The 21792-nt window shown below is 38.3% G+C and overlaps 1 protein-coding gene across 1 annotated transcript in view; it reads left to right on the forward strand.

Moving 5' to 3' along the window:
- Nucleotides 1-21792, forward strand: part of LOC150084689 (inactive ribosomal protein S6 kinase delta-1-like) — a 290509-nt gene that overhangs the window by 13396 nt on the left and 255321 nt on the right. Inside the window, exon 3 of the mRNA XM_090376322.1 lies at nucleotides 2751-2872. Within this exon, the coding sequence (XP_090232448.1) occupies nucleotides 2751-2872 (122 nt within the window). The remainder of the gene's footprint in view (nucleotides 1-2750; nucleotides 2873-21792) is intronic.

Here is a 21792-nt window from a genome sequence, read left to right on the forward strand (position 1 = left end):
ATTAGAGTTCAATACTGCACCCCTTAACTATTTTCCATATTTATTAACAATATTGATGAGGGCATCTCAAGGTTGTTGTCTAAGTTTACAGGTAATACAGAGGTTGGTAGGTTTATTAATGGTAGAAATCAAGAGCTAATGCAACAAGACCTAGAAAAATTAGACATTTGGGCTGAGAAGTGGCAATTCTGGTGTAATGTTGATAAATGAAGGTACTGCATATGGGCAGCAGTAATCCTAACTACCACCCAACTAGTACGTTACTAGCTGGGTGGTACCACACTCAAGGTGGTGGAGAGTGAAAGAGACCTAGGGATAATTTCATACAGTCTGATGTGAAGTTCTCTGAGCAGTGCAGACAGGCTGCTGGGACAGTTCATTGGGTTCTGTCAATGAGATACAAGAATTTTTCCAACGAGGATGTGATTATCCCATTCTGGTTTGTTGTATAATGTAATGGTTAGGCTGGATCTTGGGTACTGCATACGACTCTTGAAGCCTCATTTTAAGAAGAATGTGGAACTGTTGGAATAGATAAAGAAAAGTAACAAGACTAGTTAAGAACACAAAAGGATATTCTTACCATAAAATACTTTGGTAAATTGTAGCACTTTGAAACTGAGCACCTGTGATGAGGCCTAATTGAAAAGCTTAAATAGATAGAACTATCTAAATGTTGATAGCATCTTTGCTCTTTCTCTCATTCTTATACATAAGGGGGGTCATAAACAAAATTGAAAATGGATAGTTGCAGGATAGATGTACGAAAATTTGCTTTCAGCCAGAAAGTAGTAATTGTTTGAACAAACTTCCATCTGGTGTGGAAGTGTGCAGTCTAAATACAGCCACTCCCCGGCTTACGTAACACTCGACTTATGGAAATTCGACTTTACGTAAGTTTTTTTCCGGCTGGTGCAAACTTAAAAAAATCGCGGAAACGTATTTTGCATCCCGTATTTTGCATATATCTTGAAAATATTGTAATGTGAACCCCAATAACACATTGTTTTTTTTCGGTAATTTGTTCCAAGACCTCGGAATTTGAAATTTTCACTACATAACTAAGCTATTTATCTCTTTAAAAAGTCATTTTTATAATGGAAATTGCACTACAGATTCATCGTTGTCATATGTTCCGTTATAAGAATCAATTTTGAACACCTTAGTGATATTTTTCTAAAACATATTGCTGGAGCTCACTATCATAAAACAATAAAAACAATTTGTGCTTTCCAGTTTATTGGGCTTTTCTGTTAGTGCAATCTATTATAAACAGATAGTAAACTTGATATTATTGCATTTGCGATAATACCGATAACTGGAATTCCATGGGTTTTTTGTTACGGTGAAATGAGTTCTGCTTCACTGAAATCTTCAATCATATAAAAAAACATAAATAAATTTTCAGAATCTTCTCTTCATTCCTATTTACTTATTACAATGGTGAAGGGAAAGGGATCAGCGGAAAGTGCAAGTGCTGGCAGTGCTAGGAAACGAAACAGATTGATTTAGAAATGAAGATAATTAATTAAGAAGTACGAAGCAGGACAAAGTTTCTGATCTATTGCACGGAATTAGGTCTCGCTGCTTCAACAGTGAATACTATTTTAAGGGACAGTGCACGTATAAAAGAACATGTTAAAGGACCAATGCATTTAAGATCAACAGTGATCACAAAACAGTGTTCAGGTGCTATGTCAAAGATGGAAAAGCTATTAATAATATGGATGGAAAATCAGATTCAGAAGCAAGTGCCCCTGAGTCCAATGGCCATTCAAGCAAAAGCAAGAAGTATTTATGAAGATATTAAGGATAAGTATGGCGAACCCCAAGCCAAGTTCATGGCAAGCAACAGGTGCAGATGGTTTAATAGGTTCAAGCATTATGCTGGTTTCCAAAACATTAAAGTATGCGGTGAAGTCGCTGGTGCCGATTCTGCAGCTGTAGAGAAATTTTGTGATGTGTTGGAAAAAACCTCTTCTAAATCTCCACAGCCCTCAACTTCTGTAGCAGCGTGCTTATCAGCGGGAGAGTCAATTATGGCAATGATGCTCGAAAGGTAAAACTTGCTGACGTTATGCCTGTCTCCTCTCTTTTTGTGATTTTATAATTTTGTAATTTTTATAATTTTGAAATTTTTGTAATTTTGTACACTTTTGTAATTTTTCCTGTGCATGAGATAAAAAAAAATGAATAAATAATTCTATTTACATGTTCATCGAACATTTCTTTTTTGCTTCACTCAAATTTAGAGAAATTCTGACTTACGTAGAGTTCCGTGGAACGTAACCCTTACGTAAGTCAGGGAATGGCTGTAAATTAAGGATTAAATAAATTATTACCTGGTATAGACAGATGAGGTGGGTATTTTTTTTTTTTTTTTTTTTTTTTTTGTTGGCTGATGCTGTATAAGCTTGCTTTGTTACATCATTTGTTACTACTAATACCGAAATGAAACTAATGTTTATTTATTCTAGTATTAATCACAGTGGTTTGAAATTAAATTTTTTAGAAACAATTTTATGCACAGCTAGACTCCAAGAATAATTTTCTGTACCGAAGTCTTCTACAAAACTTAATAGTCTCCCATAAGTGTTGTTTAAACAAAACTTGCAGAAGACTAATAAGTTCTGCAAATATTTTTATTATAATGAAAATTTTCAATGATAAATGGTGTTCGTTATAAAGGAATGATCCAGTACTATTAAAATGTTTTTACATTATTATCCTAAAATTCTTAATTTATTTAGGGTGGTCAATCGGTTGATTTTGAAAGTCATCAGACAAGCATATTATTAGAACCACTGCATCCATTAAAGGAATTACCAAAGCCACCCTCTCAGAACCATTCATGTGATTCCAACAATCTCAGGTATATATTTATATATATGTTATTTAGGCAAGCATTTTATTGTTAAAAAAACTTTAATAAAGATGCTCTATTCATCTTTAATGTTCACTGTAATTAGACTATAAATAATACAAGTGTAGACATCTTCAACATGCAAGATTTCACAATATGAGATGTGTAGTAAGAATGCCATATTTTGAAAATGAGTTTTTGCTTTTTAGCAGCTTGGCTGCTTATAGAAAAGATACATTTGCATTATCTTATATATAAGGACCTGGACAAATGGTTGGTGGGACAGTAGGTCAACAGACTGTTGGTTGATTTGTTGATTGGTTGTTCATTACCTGTATCATTTATCATGAAAATTTTTTTGAAGTTATTAGTATTAATAAGTTGGAAGGGGGATAAACATGGAGTGTCATCATTAAAGAATAATTAGGGAAAGAAAGAAAATACTATTGCACCACTCAATTTTTGATTAAAACCCTTGTCTATGTACAATACAGGTAGACATGCCATTCAAAACTTGTAATATTTTTGCACTTTCACTGCACATTTTGTTTAGGTGTTTTGGTTTTGTTTTGAATGCAAATATTTGCTAGCTATCATGGCATTACATAAGTTGTGTACAAAACTGTCTTTTTTTCTCATAATTACATAACTGTTCACTAGCTTGCTCTATTTTCATAAATTGAATAGAGAGAATTTAATTTAGAGAATGTCCATAAGAGGAACGTTTTTAAATTGGAAATTTCATTGGATATTAACAAATAAATGATTTTTTTCTGTCATTAGCTCTCCAAACAGCATGTTTCCCAGTGTTCCAGTGTTTTGTCAATAAATTTTGTTACTTATCATCGCTTTCCAAAACCTTCAATTTCAGAATATGGTTGCAAAATTTATTTTGTCATGTGCATTACAACCATTGTATTAACTAAGCAGTTTAAATCCTTCTGACTGCAAAAAAAAAAAAAAAAAAAAAAAAATCATTCCAGTATAGGATATTTGTATAATTTGATAATTTTACACCTAATTCTGTTTTTGCACGAACTTTTTTTACACGAATTTGGTTTAACACGAATTCAAAATAAATATTTCATTCTCTTTTTACGCGAGTCATTTTGATTTAACACGATTTCTATGAATTTTTTTTGCCTAAATTCTAAGAAAATTTTTTTTATTTGTGGCAAATTAGTATCATTTCTATATTACACGCACCAATAGATTGGATAACAGCTAGTGTATGCGTTTTGAAACGCGTGCTTTTGCTTAACAATGTGTACTATGAATCTATGAATCATCAACAATCTATCAATAATCACCAAGGTATCTATGAATCATCAACGTTTTTATTGAATTTGGTGCACATCTACGGTATTCGTGCATTGTATCTACGGCAGACATGTAGTAGTAAGCTCTATTTCAAAGTGAAAGAATCTTTAGTGAAATTTGTGCACATATAAATTTATTAATTTTTCCGATAGTCAATAAATTGTAAGTTTACAAAATTTTCATACCTTTTTTTATTAATTATAACTGAGATATTTTTCGGTAGCCCTTATATAATGTCGATTAATTCGCCTATTACCAAAATGAAAAGGAAAGCGATTTCTTTGGAACTTAAAATTCAAATTTTAGATCGTCTTGCAACTGGACAAGGGGCTACGTCTGTAGGAAAGCATTTTGGTGTACATGAAGCTACCGTAAGAACTATTAAGAAAAATGAAGCTGCAATTAGGAAGTCGGTATGTTCTGGAACAAAAGTAAGTGTTAATTCATCATCATATACAAGAGATACTGTCAAGGAAAAAATGGAAAAGGCCCTGGTAATATGGATAGAAGATCAGTCACAAAAAAGAGTACCAGTAGATGGAAATGCCATCAAGCAAACAGCACTAAGAATTTACAGACAGATTAAAGAAAAGGAGCCAAGCACTTCATCTCAGTTAAACAGAAAGTATGAATTTTCTGCGAGTACAAAATTTACAAAAAAAAGGTTGGATGACAGGGTTTCTTAAAAGGAATGCTCTTCATAATATAAAAATTAAAGGTGAAACTGCATCTGCAGATGAATCGGCTGCTAAAGTATTCCCGCAGGAACTTGCAAAAATTATTGAAGATGGAGGATACACTCCTGATCAAGTGTGGAATGCCGATGAAACTGGTTTATTCTGGAAACGAATGCCGAACAGAACGTATGTAGCCAAATCGCAGAAAACTGCTGGTGGTTTTAACGTAGCTAAGGATCGTGTGACCTTATTATTTTCCTCCAACGCTTCAGGAGATCGTATGTTGAAACCACTGCTGGTAAATCGAGCCCTAAACCCACGTTCAATGAAAGGTGTAGATATCAATAAACTGCCTGTTCACTGGATGGCAAACAAGAAGGCCTGGGTGACCACTACTATTTTTACAGAATGGTTCAACAAATGTTTCATCCCAGAAGTCAGACGTTATATGAATTTGAAAGGTCTCGAATTTAAAGTTCTTCTGATTCTTGACAATGCACCCGGCCATCCTGTCTTGGAACACCCAAACGTACAAATTTTATTTCTGCCACCTAATACTACATCTTTGATACAACCGCTAGACCAAGGTATAATTGCGACAATTAAAACATACCACGTAAAACGAACATTCCAACACGTTTTGGACAAACTGAATGATGAAACACAAACAGTCATTGATGTGTGGAAGAAATTCTCAATTATGGATTGTATCAATCAAGTTGGATTAGTGTTAACTGAATTAAAACCAGCAACTTTAAATGCGTGTTGGAAAGCGGTTTGGCCACAATGTGTAAAAAGCAAAGATCCCATCATCCCTAATACGACCGAATTTCCCAACATCATTACAATGGCACACAAAATTGGTGGAGAAGGATTCGATGATCTATCGTTTGAAGATATTGATGAATTGTTAACCGACAAAGCCCTAAGCGAAGATGAAATATTAGAGGTTGTCCTTGGGACTCCTTATCCCACAGAACGTAGTGATAATGAAGAAAATGATCCTGTTCTAAATGCAGATTTAATAAAAGAAGGTCTGGAACTGGCCAGAAAATTAGGTAATCATTTTGTCAAACATGACCCTAATGAGGAACACGCTGGGAAGTTTCAACGTGAACTGAAGTTGTTGACAGCCTCTTACAGAGAATTATATAACGGCCTAACCAAAACACGAACACAACGATTAATAACTGAATTCGTTCGTAAAACCGGTGAAACATCAGCACCAGAGGAGACTCGTGCTGATTTTGCTGAAGAGATCACAGAAAGAATTTCATTAATAGAGGAAGAAGACGATGTCCACAACATTTCTAGTGATGGCAGTGATATTCCAGTCGTACGCAAACGTATGCGCCGTTTATTATCAGAAAGTGAAAATGAATAAAATCTTGTTATGTGTAAAACAGATTTTTTTTGTTCATGAAGAATTTTTTTTTCATTTCATATGCATACAAATTTATTTTAGTACATTTTAATTACATATTATTACATGTGTATTTTGTTGAAATAAAATAATAAGCTTAAAACGGATATTTTTATGTGTTTTTTTTAATTATTTTTACTGATTTTTTTAGATCCGGAACCAATCTTCTTTTCTTCCATAAATACAATGTCTTTTTTTACACGAATTTTTTTTACACGTATTTTTCAGGAACGTATCTATCGTGTAAAAACAGAATTAGGTGTATTTACAATTGGGTTAATATTATAATGTAACTAAATTCATTTTTGATTATTAATTAAATTCATAATTTCATTTTTTAATTGTGGCCCCAGAAATACAAATTGCTATATGTTTATTTCCCACATTCTTTATGGTGAAACCATTTTGTCCCCAGATTTGAAATATACCTGCATAATTACTTCAGTTCGTACAAATTTGTTCATATGGAACAGTATCGAAAGCTTTACTGAAATCTAAGTATCAAAATCATGTTCATCCTGTTTTGTTGTGACTGCTTCTTATAATCAGATTGTTTTGAGTGATCTACAATTCAGCAGAGAGTCTATAATGGGGAGAGTGTCCATATGGGTAAGAGCAACCATGTTTTTTTCCATACATTTTGGGCCATAGAAGATTTATTCAAAAAAGAGCAATCAAATTCAAAATAAAAACTTGTGTGTTTATATTAATTTTTAAAATTGCACATATTTAAATTTATAATAATGTATTTAGTAGATGTTTCTGAAAGAAAATTAAAAAATACTGTATTTAGAACCTGTTATCTGAAATTGAGAGGACTATCTTCTCCTTTTGTGTGTTTTTGCAGCCTGGATGATCAGTCTGATTAGCTACTATGAGGTCATTACTAAGCAACTGGATGCAAAGGATGATTTGGACATCTTATACCTCAATTTCAGTTAAACTTTTGATACTGTTCCTCATGTACAATTGTTGTGTGAAATTGAGGAATATGGCATTGTTACAAAATTCTGAGGGCATCTTTTCTCTTTCTCAGTTGATACACAAACAGAAGAAACTTAATTTTAATTAAGGTTGATATTTTTTACTCATCAAATTCGGGGACAATATGGCTTCAACATAAAGAATATGGAAAATAAAGGTATACAATTAACTTCCCTGTATTTTCAGGAAAAAAAATTAAATAAAAAAAATTATAAATTTAGTTATTTAACAATTAAAATTCAATTAGAAATTAAGTATTAATCTGTGATTAAAATAATTATTAAATGATATGGAATGTGAACAAATCTGGTTTTTTTTTTGCAGTTAGCCATTGATGAGACCATTGCATCAATTATGTAGTTTAAAATCTGCTGGCCACTAGAACCTATTAAAGGACAAGGTAGTCCTCACAATTTCACGAAATCAATCACATTCTGAAACTGTATGAAGTGGAGTTGGTTGATCTCACATTCCCCCATCCCCTTCACCTGGTGGGTTCTCCACTGCCAGCTATCATATCCCATTCCCTTCTGTCCCCCTTTCACTCAGGTGGGCTCCTTTGCTACTGCCCCCTCCCTCTCTCCTTCTACTGCTCTCTCTCTCCCCCCCTCCCATTTCCTATCTCTCCCCGCTAACCCCTTTAAACTTTCTCTCTTTTTTTTTTTTTTTAAACTGGGCTCTCCCTGACTGTAGCCTTGGTTGCCACTGGGTTTGCCCCACCAGTGCTTTACACTCCCTACTGCCTGGCCCGCCTCCTTGTGGCACTGGATGGTAAACTAGAGGTTTTTGTGTGAAAGCACAGGCCTTTAGGCTGAAGCCAGATGAATAACACAACTAATACTACACAAACATCCACTAACCTACATAAATCTGGCCTTTACAGAGTTTTGTATTCATCACATTTCTTGATGCAAAGTTGGAGGGAACCTCCGGAGCCAATTAACACTATACACTAGTTCAATACATTTAGGACAGGTGCTTCACTGAGTGATCTTTCAAGTCTGAGTACTTAACGAGGATAAATGCTTCAAGGTGTGCATTTCATCACTTGATTGGTCTTTTAAGTCTGTGTACTCAGCGACTCCATAGCCAGGTGGGAAGGAGCAGCACTGCATAGCACACGCTTCTTGATTAGACCGGGGTTCGAGCCCATCACCACCAAATATGGAGGATGCGGAAAGGTCAGGGAATGACCACCGCATATCCCGGAGCAATATGGCCTTAGTTGCTAATGCTCTTAAAAACCAAACAACACAAACACTCTGTGTACTCAATGAGGCCATTGGAAACAGAAACGTCTAATTAAGCATATTTCAACGATCATAAAGATGATGCACTTGCAACAGATCCTTGTTCATCTTCTGACTGCAATTTACTGCTGAGAATACTTCCATGGTCTGACTGTAATTTACTGTCGAGAATACTTCCATGGTGTGAAATTCAGCTTTCTGGATTATATTTCATTTATTAAAAAGACTTTTTTCCCAGATTGGACATTACATTGAGATTGTATGCAGTTTCTTGCTATCTACTTTTCTGATTGCAGTTTCTCACTATCTACTTTTCTGATTGCAATTGCTCACTATCTACTTTTCGTGGCACAGACTCCAAATTCACATTACATGAACTTCAGGGCTTCAGTGCCTTATAATGAAGCAGGTACATAAAGTGGAAAACTTCAATATCTTGTAATGGAGCGAGAATTAATGCTGTAAGCCTGTAATTATCTGTACAGTATTGTGAATAGTGGAAGGATGCAGGAAAGCTGGACTCTACGCAAGAAAGCCACTACTTGGTATCCTATTAACCCTAAATCACCGCAGAGCTTGTCCAAACTGGTGCCAAGAAAATAGTGTGATTTGGATCCCTGAAAAATGGGGCACAGTTCTGTTCTCTGGTGAGCCCCATTTTAGCCTAAAAGCTGATTCTAGATCTTTTTCATCTGGAGACAACAAGGAATGCAGTACCATCCCTCCAACATCAGAGAAAGGGACACTTACAGTGCAGGCGGTGTCTCGAGTGGGGCAGAATAATGATCGACAGCTGCACCTCTCCATGTTTTTGATAGAGGATACCGTAACCGCTCAGAGGTACTGAAAAAAGATCCTGGAACCCTAGGTGTGACTTTTTATGGGTGCAGTTAGCCCAGATTTTCTTTATATAATAATAGTAACAGAGGCATGTGATGCAAGAGAGCAAGCATATGAGCTTATGTAGCATCAGCCAAAAAAAAAAATTCACACAACCATTCCCTCTAAAAGTTTGTCCAGTTGTTCCTTGAATTTATTTAAGCTATCAACTTCCACAATGACAGATGGAAGTTTGTTCCCGCAATTAACCACTTGCTGTCTAAAAGAAATCTTCCGCACATCTATTCTACAACTGTCTTTCCTCAATTTGAATTTACGCCCCCTTTGGTTCGTAATCTGAGCAAGCAGAAGAATCCCATCAGAATTCAATGTGCTCAAGCCATTCAAGGCCTTATACACCTCAGTCACCTCGCAGGTGCCTATTCTACAGTTTGCTACAGTTTGTGCTACAGTTTGCAGAATTTAAGCCTCTCTTGGTAAGAGGACCCCTTCGTTGCCTTCACCAATCTTGTTACCCTTCTCTATACACTGAAGACACTCAAGCAAATCTACTTCTTTCCTAAAATGAGACCTCCAGACCTGTATGCAGTAGTCAAGGCATGACCATTGCCTTATACATTTGTACAAAGGGATAATCACCTCCTTTTCAGCCGACCGGGCTAGCCGAGTGGGTAAAGTACCTGCCCGGCAACCCCAAGGTCGCGGGTTCGATTCCCGCCTCGGGCTGGATCAAAGTACTGCAAAAACCTTGGGAGGTGCAATATGGCCACAGAAGCCGATGCACCAACAACTACCAAATCAAAAAAAAAAAAAAAAAAACCTCCTTTTCCCCGCTAGCAAAATTCCTGTATATCATTGATAGAATCTTATGACCTGCTCTTGCAGTCTGTCTGCATTGCTCAGAAAACTTCATATCTGACTACACAATTACTCCCAGGTCTTTTTCATTTTCTACCACCTGTGTGTGTAGTACCACACAGTTGGTACGTTCCTCTGAGATTACTTCTACCCATATGCAGTACTTTGCAATTGTAAATGTTAAACTTCAGTCGCCACTCTTCATCCCTTGAGGTTGTCACAGACATTCTCTCAGATATGCCAGACAAGCTGTACTACCTGGGAGTCTAAAACGCTAATGGAACTGATATTCGGGTGACACTCAAGTCAAGTGGACCTGATTTCAGCGAAGTCCGGACAGTCTGTGACAGCCAAATCCTCTGCTTGCACCTTCATGATGGTGGGACTGTTAGTAATCCTGGGTATAACCCCCATGCACAAGCACACTGTGGGTGACCACCCAGGTGTAATCCAATGTAAGCAGGGGTCAAGGTGTGGTGCCCCCATGACATGGAGGAATGCCGCCCCTCTGTGTTACCATGTAATACTAGGTGGTAGATGACTCTCCTCAACTGGTGAAATACCACCACTTTGCTTATTGGAGGCTTGAAGTGGTGGAACCCATGTTTAGTCTCCAGAGCTAAGTTCCGGTCAACCCTTCCCCATCTTCCATCATGCGGTATGACTGATGACTTTGAGGTTATGATGGACATCATGGCGAGATCCAGTCTTTCTTACATTTCGAGGGTACAGCTCTGAAAAGGTGTTCACAGGCCAGCCTCTAGTTGGTACACCATACCGGACCTATTGGTAACTCTTTAGGAGGCTTCCGGATCAGCTAGTGTATAATCTTGCTACCTCTACTCTGCCAGACAGTGACTGGAGGGAGTCCGAGTAGTGTGTATGCTGGGGACATTGTTGAGGCCACGTTATGTCAAGAATCTGGGTATATTCTTACCATGTATACGCCTTATCCAAAAAATTTCATTATTTCATACAGCACCCCCCCCCTCTCAATACACCACGAATTGTCAAACTAATAGAGTAAGCTTATCTGCGAAAAGATCTAAACCTCCCAAACACTTCCTAGTTCATTTCACAAATATAAGTGATCTCAATTCTAATCTCAATGATATCCATTTCCACTTTCAGTCTGCCAAAACCCCATGTACTTTCTCTGACAGAATCTTAGTTATCGGTTGATTCAACTACCACTCATCTCGGTTGCCTAAATTATTCGCTGTATGATTCTTTTCGCTTCAAAGGTCGTACTTGTGCCTATGTCCGTTCCAATATTCCCTGTCAGAGACTTGGTAAAATTTGGAATCTCCTCTTTTCGATCTTCTCTGGCTTAAAATATCTCTACCTCATTGTGTCAAATTCATCTGTTGTCTCTACCGTTCTCCCAACTCCACTAATCACTTGGAGCCCTTCGACTTCCTCTCTTTGCAACTTGACTTTCTCCAGTTCAACTTTCCTAACAGTGAGGTAATTTTCTTAGGTGATTTTAATGTTCACAGCTCCAGCTTTCTTTTGTTTTCTAGTCACACCGACCCAGCTGGTTGAGATGCTGAGGTTTTTTTGCAATTACTAATGACCTTGTACAGATTGTTCATTTACCTACAAGAATACTGGATAATCCTAACCATACAGCCAACACACTAGATCTCTTTCTCACAAACAACCCTTCTAAGTACATGGTAGAAGTGAGTGGTCCTTTAGGCACCTCAGATCAGAACTTGGTGTTGTCTCTTCTCCAGTGGAGCCTTTATCTCATGGCTATTCCCAACCTCCTGTTGTTTGCATTGCAAGAATGCAAAATGGGATGACCTGCGAGATTTCTTTTCTTCTTTTCCTTGGTTGGACTACTGTTTCAAAACTTCTGATGTAAACATTTGCTAAGATCGTGTCAGTGATTTCTGACTTGTTATTCTTCGTATTCTTGTTATTCTTTTAATCTTTACTTCCAGCCTCTGTCGGGTCAGCCATGAAATATACGCTGCATTATCAAAATTAATATTAAATTTAAACAAATTATTTTAACTGACTTTACCTATCTTAAACAAACCTTACCTACTTTCATGTGTACCACGTGGGGCGTGTATTTCATGTCAGAAACAGAGGCTATACCGACTTATTGCTGTTTCCTCTGATTTCGGCGGCTGGCTCCTGAAAAAGGTGTTGAAATCACATGACAAACAGCACTAAGTTATTCTTATTAATTCTTATTATTCCTTATTACTTCTCCTTTATCTTAGCTCCCTTCTTTGTTCACTGTGATAGCGATTTAAGTTCTATTCGCCCTTTGTCCTCCATAACTAGTGTTACTACTACCGTAACGTTAGCACACTGCCCTTCACTACCACTAACTATATATATATATATATATATAGAAAATTTAACAATTATACTGTTAATAGAAGTAATGAGAGGCGTAAAGATATTTGGATAGGTCCATTCGAACATAAATGTACACTGAGTGGACAGAAATTATGGGATACCTACCTAGTAACAGGTAGGCCCATCTTTTGCCCAGATAAGGGCAGTCACACAGCGAGACATTGAATCCACTAGTTCACAAAAGCATTCCACAGGTATTTCCATCCATGCTTGCTGCAGTGTAGCAAGCATGGATGGAAACCTGTGGATGGATTGGATCCTAGGTGGAGGATCCAATGCTTGACTGGAGCTTTCCACATCATCCCAAAGATGCTCCACAGGATTCATGTCTGGTGAACAGGGAGGCCATTCCATGGTAGTAAAATCTGTGGAATGCTCTTCAAATCATGTTCTAGTTACCATGTCTCTGTAGGGAGGTAAATTGTCCTGCTGGAAGAGTCCATTGCCTTCTGTGGGTGCACAATGACCATGAAGGGATGCAGATGGTCTGCAAGGATGGACGTGTAACCTGAACCATTCAGAGATGCGCCTAGATGTACCAGAGTTCCCAACGTGTGCCAGTTGAACATGCCCCAGACCATTACCAATGGTCCACCTGCCTGAAGTTCCTTGTTGACATAACAGGTGCACAGCTTTGTGCGGTTTCCGCCAGATACACACCCTCCTGTCCTCTCGAAATAACTGGAAGCGGGATTCATTGGACCAGGAGACCCATCTCCAGTCATCCAAGGTTTGGTGCCAATGTTCTTTTTCCCAGTTGAGGCATAAAGTCCTATGTCGTGGTGTTAGCAATGGGACTCTGGTGGGTCGGCAGCTCCCATAGCCTATTGCGGCTAATGATCACCTGATGGTCTTGGTGGAGACATTTCTAGCATCTCTTTTTTTGAATTTGGTGGTGATTTGTGCCACTGCTGCTCTCTGTTTGGCTGAAACAATGCAAGACAGACTTCGATGGCCACATTCATCCACCACCTTTCTCCACCCACAGCACTGTCCGTGATAAGATGTTGTTCCGGAAATGGTCTATTCCCGATACACTCTTGATACTGTTGAATGAGGATAGTGCAATTTCTGTACCCGCTCCGTGATAATGACCCATGCATTGGGCACCCACTATCATCCCTCTATCAAAGTCGGTTAACTCATAATGTTTATCCATACTGACATCGAATTACCGTCTACGTGAATGCAGTGATTCTGTTTACCTGATACCCGCCAAGTGGTGGGTTTGTCCACTAGCGAGAGGGGGGTGACGGAGTTGCATTGCCCAGGAACCAGGTATCCCATGAATTCTGCATTTTCAGTGTATAATCTGATGATATATGTTTGTTAATAACATTAAGTTCTCGGCTAATGGGTCAGTGCTTAACACAAAAGTTGCAATTGGCTTACACCACATTACATCATTATTTCTTCCGGTATTCTGATTTTTATTCTCATTCTCTTTGTTGTGTAAATTCATTCATGTAATCAAGGAATCAATAAGGTTTTTCCATTATGTAATGCTAGCATAGCATAGAATATAATAAAAAAGCAAATCTTCTCTGTAAAAGGAAATCTTCATTGGTTAGGATTGGTTAGATCTTTATGGTAATCTCTGATAGAGAAAAGAATTTGATACTGTTATAACATAGCATCCTCTGTGACCTACATTTCTTAAGGTTACAAGGCTATCACTGTTAATCCAAACCTTCCTCCAGTAAAAGTCATTTCAGGTGCAATGTAAAAATATCTTATCTCATCCTCAGATCAAGAGGAAGTTGTTTCAAGAGGTTCATTACTAAGTGCAACTCTATTTTGAATTTGACTAAATCAGAGACAGATAAAACTGGGGACTCTTCATGATTTCACATATCCACTGAACTGCTAAGTAATGAACTCCTGATTCAGGCCTCAAGGGAGAACGATAAAGTGCAAAATGGTCTGGCTCAAAAGAATATAGTTTTATTCAGAAGACAGGAAACATTTTTTGTGATAAGAGTAGATGAACTAGAACCAGGATATGTCTGCTAGGAGTTAAAATTGATTTGTTCTATATATATATATATATATATATATATATATATATATTCAACAAATTGTCAATATATTATCCTATCAACAACCTATATACAGGGTGTCCCAAAAAGGTGTAACCAATTTTAAATGTTTGTAACAAATGTAATTTTAATGATAGAAACACAAAACCTGTGCTAAGTGTGAGAAAAACAGTCGAAGTTTTTACTGACATTCAACATGTGCACCACTTGTCACACGAACAATATCTAATGTAATAAAGTTCATCCCATGTTTTTTCAAGGATGTCATGCTTAATCATGGTAATTGCATTTGTAATCCTGCGCTTTAAGTCTGCGATGTCTGCAATAGGGGTCTTGTAGACTGTCTTTGATGAGTCCCCATAAGAAGAAATCACAAGGGGATAAATCTGGTGAATGTGGTGGCCACACAATGGGACCATCACGCCCAATCCAACGGCTAGGGGCCCCGGGTGCCAAGCGTTATTGTGATCGAGCGATTCTTTGAGCGATTTACAGAGCATCTTCTCAGTGCGACAGATCTTGTTAATTTTCAAAAGTTTTTCTTACGTTTAAGGTAATTTACCATTAACTTATTCTTACGATTTGTAAGTAAGTTTAAGAAAGGAAAACCACCTTTCTTTTCTTTTCCTTAAAACTAACAAACTAAATACCACTTGGTCACTCTAGCGGCACTGCTCCTGCCTCCCCGTGGCGGGGCCAGTAACCTTGGCAGAAAAGGTTCTCTGCCAAGGGCTAAAAGGAGCAAACGTGGATCACGAAGTCCGTAATCCATCTGTTGAGCCTCATGCCTCAACTTATTCAAGGACAGACCAAACTGACTTTGACAGTTCCCATCCCAAGAGACAAAGAACAGAAGGATCCAAAAAGGAAACACCGCTGTTTCTTATTATACATTCTCAAACAAGTCAACAAGTAGGTGCACTTTCTCCATTTCTTATCCAGAAATGTCTCGAGAATGCTGCTGGGCCACCTAAAATGGTAAAAAGACTCCGCTCTGGAGATCTACTTATAGAGACAATGAATAGCAGGCACTCTGAAGCCCTGCAAAGAATTTCAAAATTCGCGAATATTCCTGTCACAGTAACTCCACATTCCACCTTAAATTCATCCAAAGGAGTGCTGTCTGAATGGGACTTAATAAATGTTACAGAAAAGGAATTAGTCCAAGAGCTACAAGACCAAAACGTTGTACAGGTAAAGCAAATTAAAATCAAGAAAGATGGTGAATTAGTTCCCACTCGCAGTGTTATACTGACCTTTTCTACACCAATCCTTCCAGCTGCAGTTAAGGCTGGATATCTGAACAGCCATATTCGACCTTATATCCCCAATCCTCTCAGGTGCTTCAAGTGCCAAAAATTTGGCCATGCTCAAACAGTGTGTAGAGGGGTTTCAGTGTGCCCCAATTGTGGATCTAAGGAACACACACAAACAGACTGCCCAGCACAAACATCAGTATGTCCAAACTGTAAAGGTAACCATCCAACTTACTCGAAAATCTGTGAAACCTGGAAAACTGGAAAGAAGATTCAAAAGTACAAAATAGAAAACAAAGTAATCGATGGACACTGCTCATCGTGGACTAATGTTATTAGTGGAGTCCCTCAGGGCTCAGTGTTGGGTCCATTATTGTTTTCTGTATTTATAAATGATATTGATGATGGTATATCAAGCTTAATGTCCAAGTTTGCAGACGATACAAAGGTTGGCAGGGTTGTCAAGGACACTACTGACACTATGCTGCTGCAACAGGATCTGGAAAGGTTGAGCAGATGGGCTGAGAGGTGGCAAGTGAAGTTTAACATTGACAAATGTAAAGTACTACACATGGGAAACAGCAACCCCAGAGCAACGTATCAACTCTGTGGTACTACACTGACAGTGGTAGAGAATGAAAGGGACTTGGGGGTGGTTGTGCAGGCAGATATGAAGTTCTCTGAGCAGTGCAGACGGGCTGCAAGAGTAGCTCATGGAGTATTGTCAATGATATACAGGAATTTTTCCAGCAGGGATAAGGAGGTGATTATTCCATTGTATAAGGCAATGGTCAGGCCACACCTAGAGTACAGTATACAGGTCTGGATGCCTCATTTCAAGAAGGATGTAGAGCTGCTGGAACGAGTACAGAGAAGGGCAACAAGATTAGTGAATGGAACAAAGGGGTGCTCTTACGAAGAAAGGCTTAAGTTTTGCAAATTACAGTGTCTGGAGACTAGGCACCAGCGAGGTGATCTGATAGAGGTGTATAAAGCCTTGAATGGTTTAAGCATGCTCAATGCTGATGGGATTCTTCCTCTAGCTCAGAAAAATCACCTGAGAGGGCATAAATTCAAATTGAGGAAAGACAGATGTAGGATAGACGTGCGGAAATTTGCCTTTATCCAGCGGGTGGTTGGTTGGTGGAACAGACTTCCATCCCTTGTGGTGGAGGTTGATAGCCTAAATAAGTTTAAGGCTCAGCTGGACAGGTATTTTGAACGAACAGAGGGGTGAAGTGGAAGTGGGTTTTTTTTTTTTTTTTTGGCTGATGCTGCATAAGCTTACTTTCTTTCATTAAATGCCTCTACTAATGCTAAAGTGACTTACCAAGAAGCAAGGAAACAAGTTTTACTCTCACTACCCAAACTCACATATGCAGCCGCAACACAAAAACACAAATCGGAAGGAACTCAAACTGAAGTGTCCATACCACCATCTACATCCATTTCCGACTGGGCACGAGCCATCCTAGTGAGTCTGCTGGAGTCCCCTAAAGAACATGTAAAAGACCAAGCAAATAATACCCCAGTCACTGTACCACCAACTATTACTCCATCACACTCAGATACTGAGAGTAGGAGAAATATTAAACCCAAAAGATTCTAACCGCAGATATGGAAATTGATGACAAAATTCATAACGATGAAACAGTTTTAGAAATACATGCTGAAGAAGACATGGATACTGCACGACCCACTTTTCCGAGAAAAGATAAAATAAAATTGGAACGCCATAAACAGATTGGATCCAAAAAACAGTCAGAAACACCTACTTCAAAAACTGAATAATGGATCAGTTAATTCAATGGAATTGTAGAGGCCTCCGTAGCAACATAGACGATATTCACGATTTGATAAATCAGCATCATCCAGTAGGCATCTGTCTACAAGAAACAAATCTTTCTCCGCAAGTGACACTTTCAGTTAAAAATTATACAATATTCAGGCATGACAGGATCTCTCCACATGGTGGTGTAGCTATACTGATTGATAGTAAAATCCCTTCCAGACGTATACCCCTACAAACCACTTTAGAAGTTGTTGCAGTACGCCTTGCTCTTGGTAAAACGCTTACACTTGTATCAATATATATCTCACCAAATCAGAACTGCTCGATAACTGAACTAAATGACCTTATCCTACAACTACCCTCTCCATTCTGCCTGTTGGGCGATTTTAATGCGCATCACCAGTTATGGGGATCTTTGCAGACAGACAATCGGGGACGCACAATAGAGGCTTTTCTTGTAAAGAATAATCTCACTCTGCTTAACACAGGCTCCCACACCTATGTCCATTTCCCAACAGGCTCAACCTCTGCTATAGACCTGTCGATATGCTCACCCACATTATTTCTAGACTTAGATTGGAGAGTCTCAGAGAACCCATTAAATAGTGATCATAATTCCTATAATCTGTAAGCTCTGCACAAGGACAAACTTACCAGTAAGCAATCGATCTAAATGGAAATTCTCAAAAGCTGACTGGAATAAATATGCATCTTGTATTACACTAGAGGATGATATTATCCAACATCACTCCATAGATAACGCCGTTAAACATATCACAGAACAAATGTTGACAGCTGCTACTACTACCATTCCTCAAACTTCAAATAAAGGATCGAAACACAAAAACTATTGGTGGAATTCAGCATGTAACACTGCTAAGAGAGAGAAGAACAAGGCGTGGAATCAGTTTCGAAAGAATCCAACCACTGCTAATCTCATTATATACAAGAAACTAAAAGCCCATGCCCACTACACCCGGCGAAAAGCTAAAAAGGAATCTTGGATTCGTTTTGCTTCATCTGTCACTAAAGACACAAGTGCAGGACTAATCTGGCGGAAAATAAGTTTCCATCAATTCCTTCCCCAATCATCGTCTATAAAGGACAGGAGATAACCCTTCCAGAGGATATTGCAAACATCCTCGCGGAATCTTTTGCTCACCATTCTGCCTCAACCGCATATGATCCAACTTTCCTAAAAGCCAAAACAGTAACTGAAAAATATAAAATAAATTTCGGAACGAAGTCAGCCCTCTCTTATAATAAACCACTAACCATGTATGAATTAGAAGAATCCTTAAAAAATTCAGCCAATAGTGCACCTGGTCCAGACGGCATATACTACCTAATGTTAAAGAATCTAAATGAGGGAACTCGTTACTCTCTCCTAAAACTTTTCAACCGAATATTTGTTGCAAATTATTTTCCAATTTCTTGGAGACATTCTGTTGTTCTACCCATTCCAAAACCAGGAAAAGACCAATCAGACCCGCATAATTATAGACCAATCTCACTTACTAGCTGCCTGGGTAAGACTCTGGAAAAAATGGTACACAGTCGCCTTACCTGGTATCTTGAAACTCAAACTACTATGAACAATGATCAGTTTTGATTTCGTAAAAACAGGTCTACCCTAGATCTTATGATTAAGGCTGAGGCAAATGTGCGAAATGCATTCATAAAGAACGAACATTTGGTCATGGTGAGCTTAGATATAGAGAAAGCTTTTGAAACCACCTGGCGTCATGGCATCCTTCGTGACTTACATGCCCTAGGACTAAGGGGACATTTACCATCATTAATTCAGAGCTTTCTCCAATATCGAACCTTTCAGGTTCGTTTTCAAAGTTCACTCTCGAAAATCTGCATACAGGAGGAAGGAGTCCCACAAGGGTCAGTCCTCAGTGCCACACTCTTCGCAGTTAGAATACACACTCTAACAACAGCCATCCCGAATTCAGTAGAAACTTACCTTTATGCTGACGATCTCACTATATCCAGTCACTCGCAAAATATGTTCTCCATTGAAAGGAAACTCCAACTGTCAATAAACAAAACGCAATCATGGATGTTACAAAATGGCTACCGACTATCTCCTCAGAAAACGTTTGCTATACACTTCTGCAAGAAATGAAAACTGCACCCTGATCCTGAATTGCGCTTGGGAAATCATGCTATTCCAGTCAATGACAATATTAAATTCCTAGGTTTAATATTGGACAAGAAATTAAACTTTCTGAAACACATACAGCATGTACAAACTATTTGTTTAAAAAAAATGAATATCCTTAAAGTTCTTTCTGCAATATCATGGGGAGCTGACCGATACTCCCTTCTTCACTTATATAAAACCATAATCCGATCCAGACTAGACTATGGTGCACCCGTATATGACTCAGCTAGAAAGTCAGCATTACAGTCCCTAAATACCATTCAACATAATGCACTTAGAATAGCTCTAGGTGCCTTCCGAACATCTCCCGTGCATAGTCTATACATTGACGCACATGAACCTCCATTATCCTTAAGGAGACAGATGCTGCTGCTTACGTACGCTGCAAAACTTCGGAGTATGCCCTCACATCCTATCTGTCCTTACCTCTTTAACCCGTCTTTCATAAATCTCTACAGGAACAAACCAAATGAAAATAAACCTGCTGGAATCAGATTGAAGTATGTTGCTCAGTATTGGAGTGTCCCACTCGACAATATCCACCAAGATACTGGAGAAATAGAGCCTCCATGGTCCACTTTTAAAACTTTATGCGATGACTTTTTCGAAAATGGGGAAAACAGGCGCTGAACAATGAAAATATACAGCAGCTACATTTAGCTCATGCATCAGCAAACAAACACTGCCGGCAAATATATACTGATGGATCCAAATCTGATACAGATGTGGGCGCTGCAGTAGTTCTTCCCACTTGTGCAATCTCTCAAAAACTTTTCCCAAGTTGCAGTATTTACACCGCTGAACTTCATGCAATAAAAATGGCTATCGAACACATCAAAAACAGGTCTAATGAAGAGATAATAATCTATACTGATTCCTTGAGTGCAGTAACCTCTTTACAACATAAATGTCCGAACTCTCACCCTATCCTGAAAGAAATCAGAGCAGAGTTAATTAATCTAACAGAGCATAACACAGATGTAAGATTCTGCTGGATTCCCGGGCATGCTGGAATCCAGGGAAATGAAAAAGCAGATCAAGCAGCAAAAAATCCGATCAACCCAGTGTCTTCACTTACCTCGATTCCTTATATGGACTGTAAACTCATCATAAAACAGTTATGTATTGACCAATGGACATCAGAATGGCAGCAACAGACCCATAACTTTTCCAAATAAAGCAAAAGCCACAATACTGGAAATCTGGTTTGCGATTAAACAGACAAGAAGACATTGTCCTTGCAAGGACACGCATTGGCCATTCCCATCTGACCCACCTCCATTTGTTGACAGGGGATGAACCTCCTCACTGTCGTCATTGTTCTGCCCTACTTACAGTGAAACACATTCTCCTCGAGTGTCCCTACAATCATGCTGCTCGACTAACAAATTTTAAATCGGTTTTAACTCAAAACAATTCATTAGAGATGAACCATATTCTCAATGATGACGCAAATTTATCCGATTTATTTAATTTTTTAAAACAAATTCATTTATATGAACTTATCTGACATATGACTGGAAAAAAAAAATAATAATAAACAAATATATATATCATTTGCCGAATTACTGTGACAGGCACAATTTGGCCTTAGTTGCCCTTGTGCCAATAAACTTCCATTAAACCAACCAACCAACCAACCCAACGGCTAGGAAACTTGTCATCAAGAAACCTCCTCACACTCAAAGCCCAATGTAGCGGCGCTCCATCCTGTTGGAAAATAACACCATTTGGCAGTTCATCCAATTGAGGATACACATAAAGCTCAAGCATGTCCTGGTAATTATCCGCTCTCACAGTCTTGAAAGAAAAAGGGTTCAATAACACGATCAACCATGATGCCACACATTCACCTTTGGGTTATCTCGCTGATACTCCTGCGCACAGTGTGGGTTTTCAGTCCCCCAAATTCTGACATTTTGCTTATTCACCTTTTCC

Source organism: Mastigoproctus giganteus, chromosome 6 (assembly GCF_048544385.1).
Source record: "Mastigoproctus giganteus isolate SK-2022 chromosome 6, ASM4854438v1, whole genome shotgun sequence".
NCBI lineage: Eukaryota > Metazoa > Arthropoda > Arachnida > Uropygi > Thelyphonidae > Mastigoproctus > Mastigoproctus giganteus.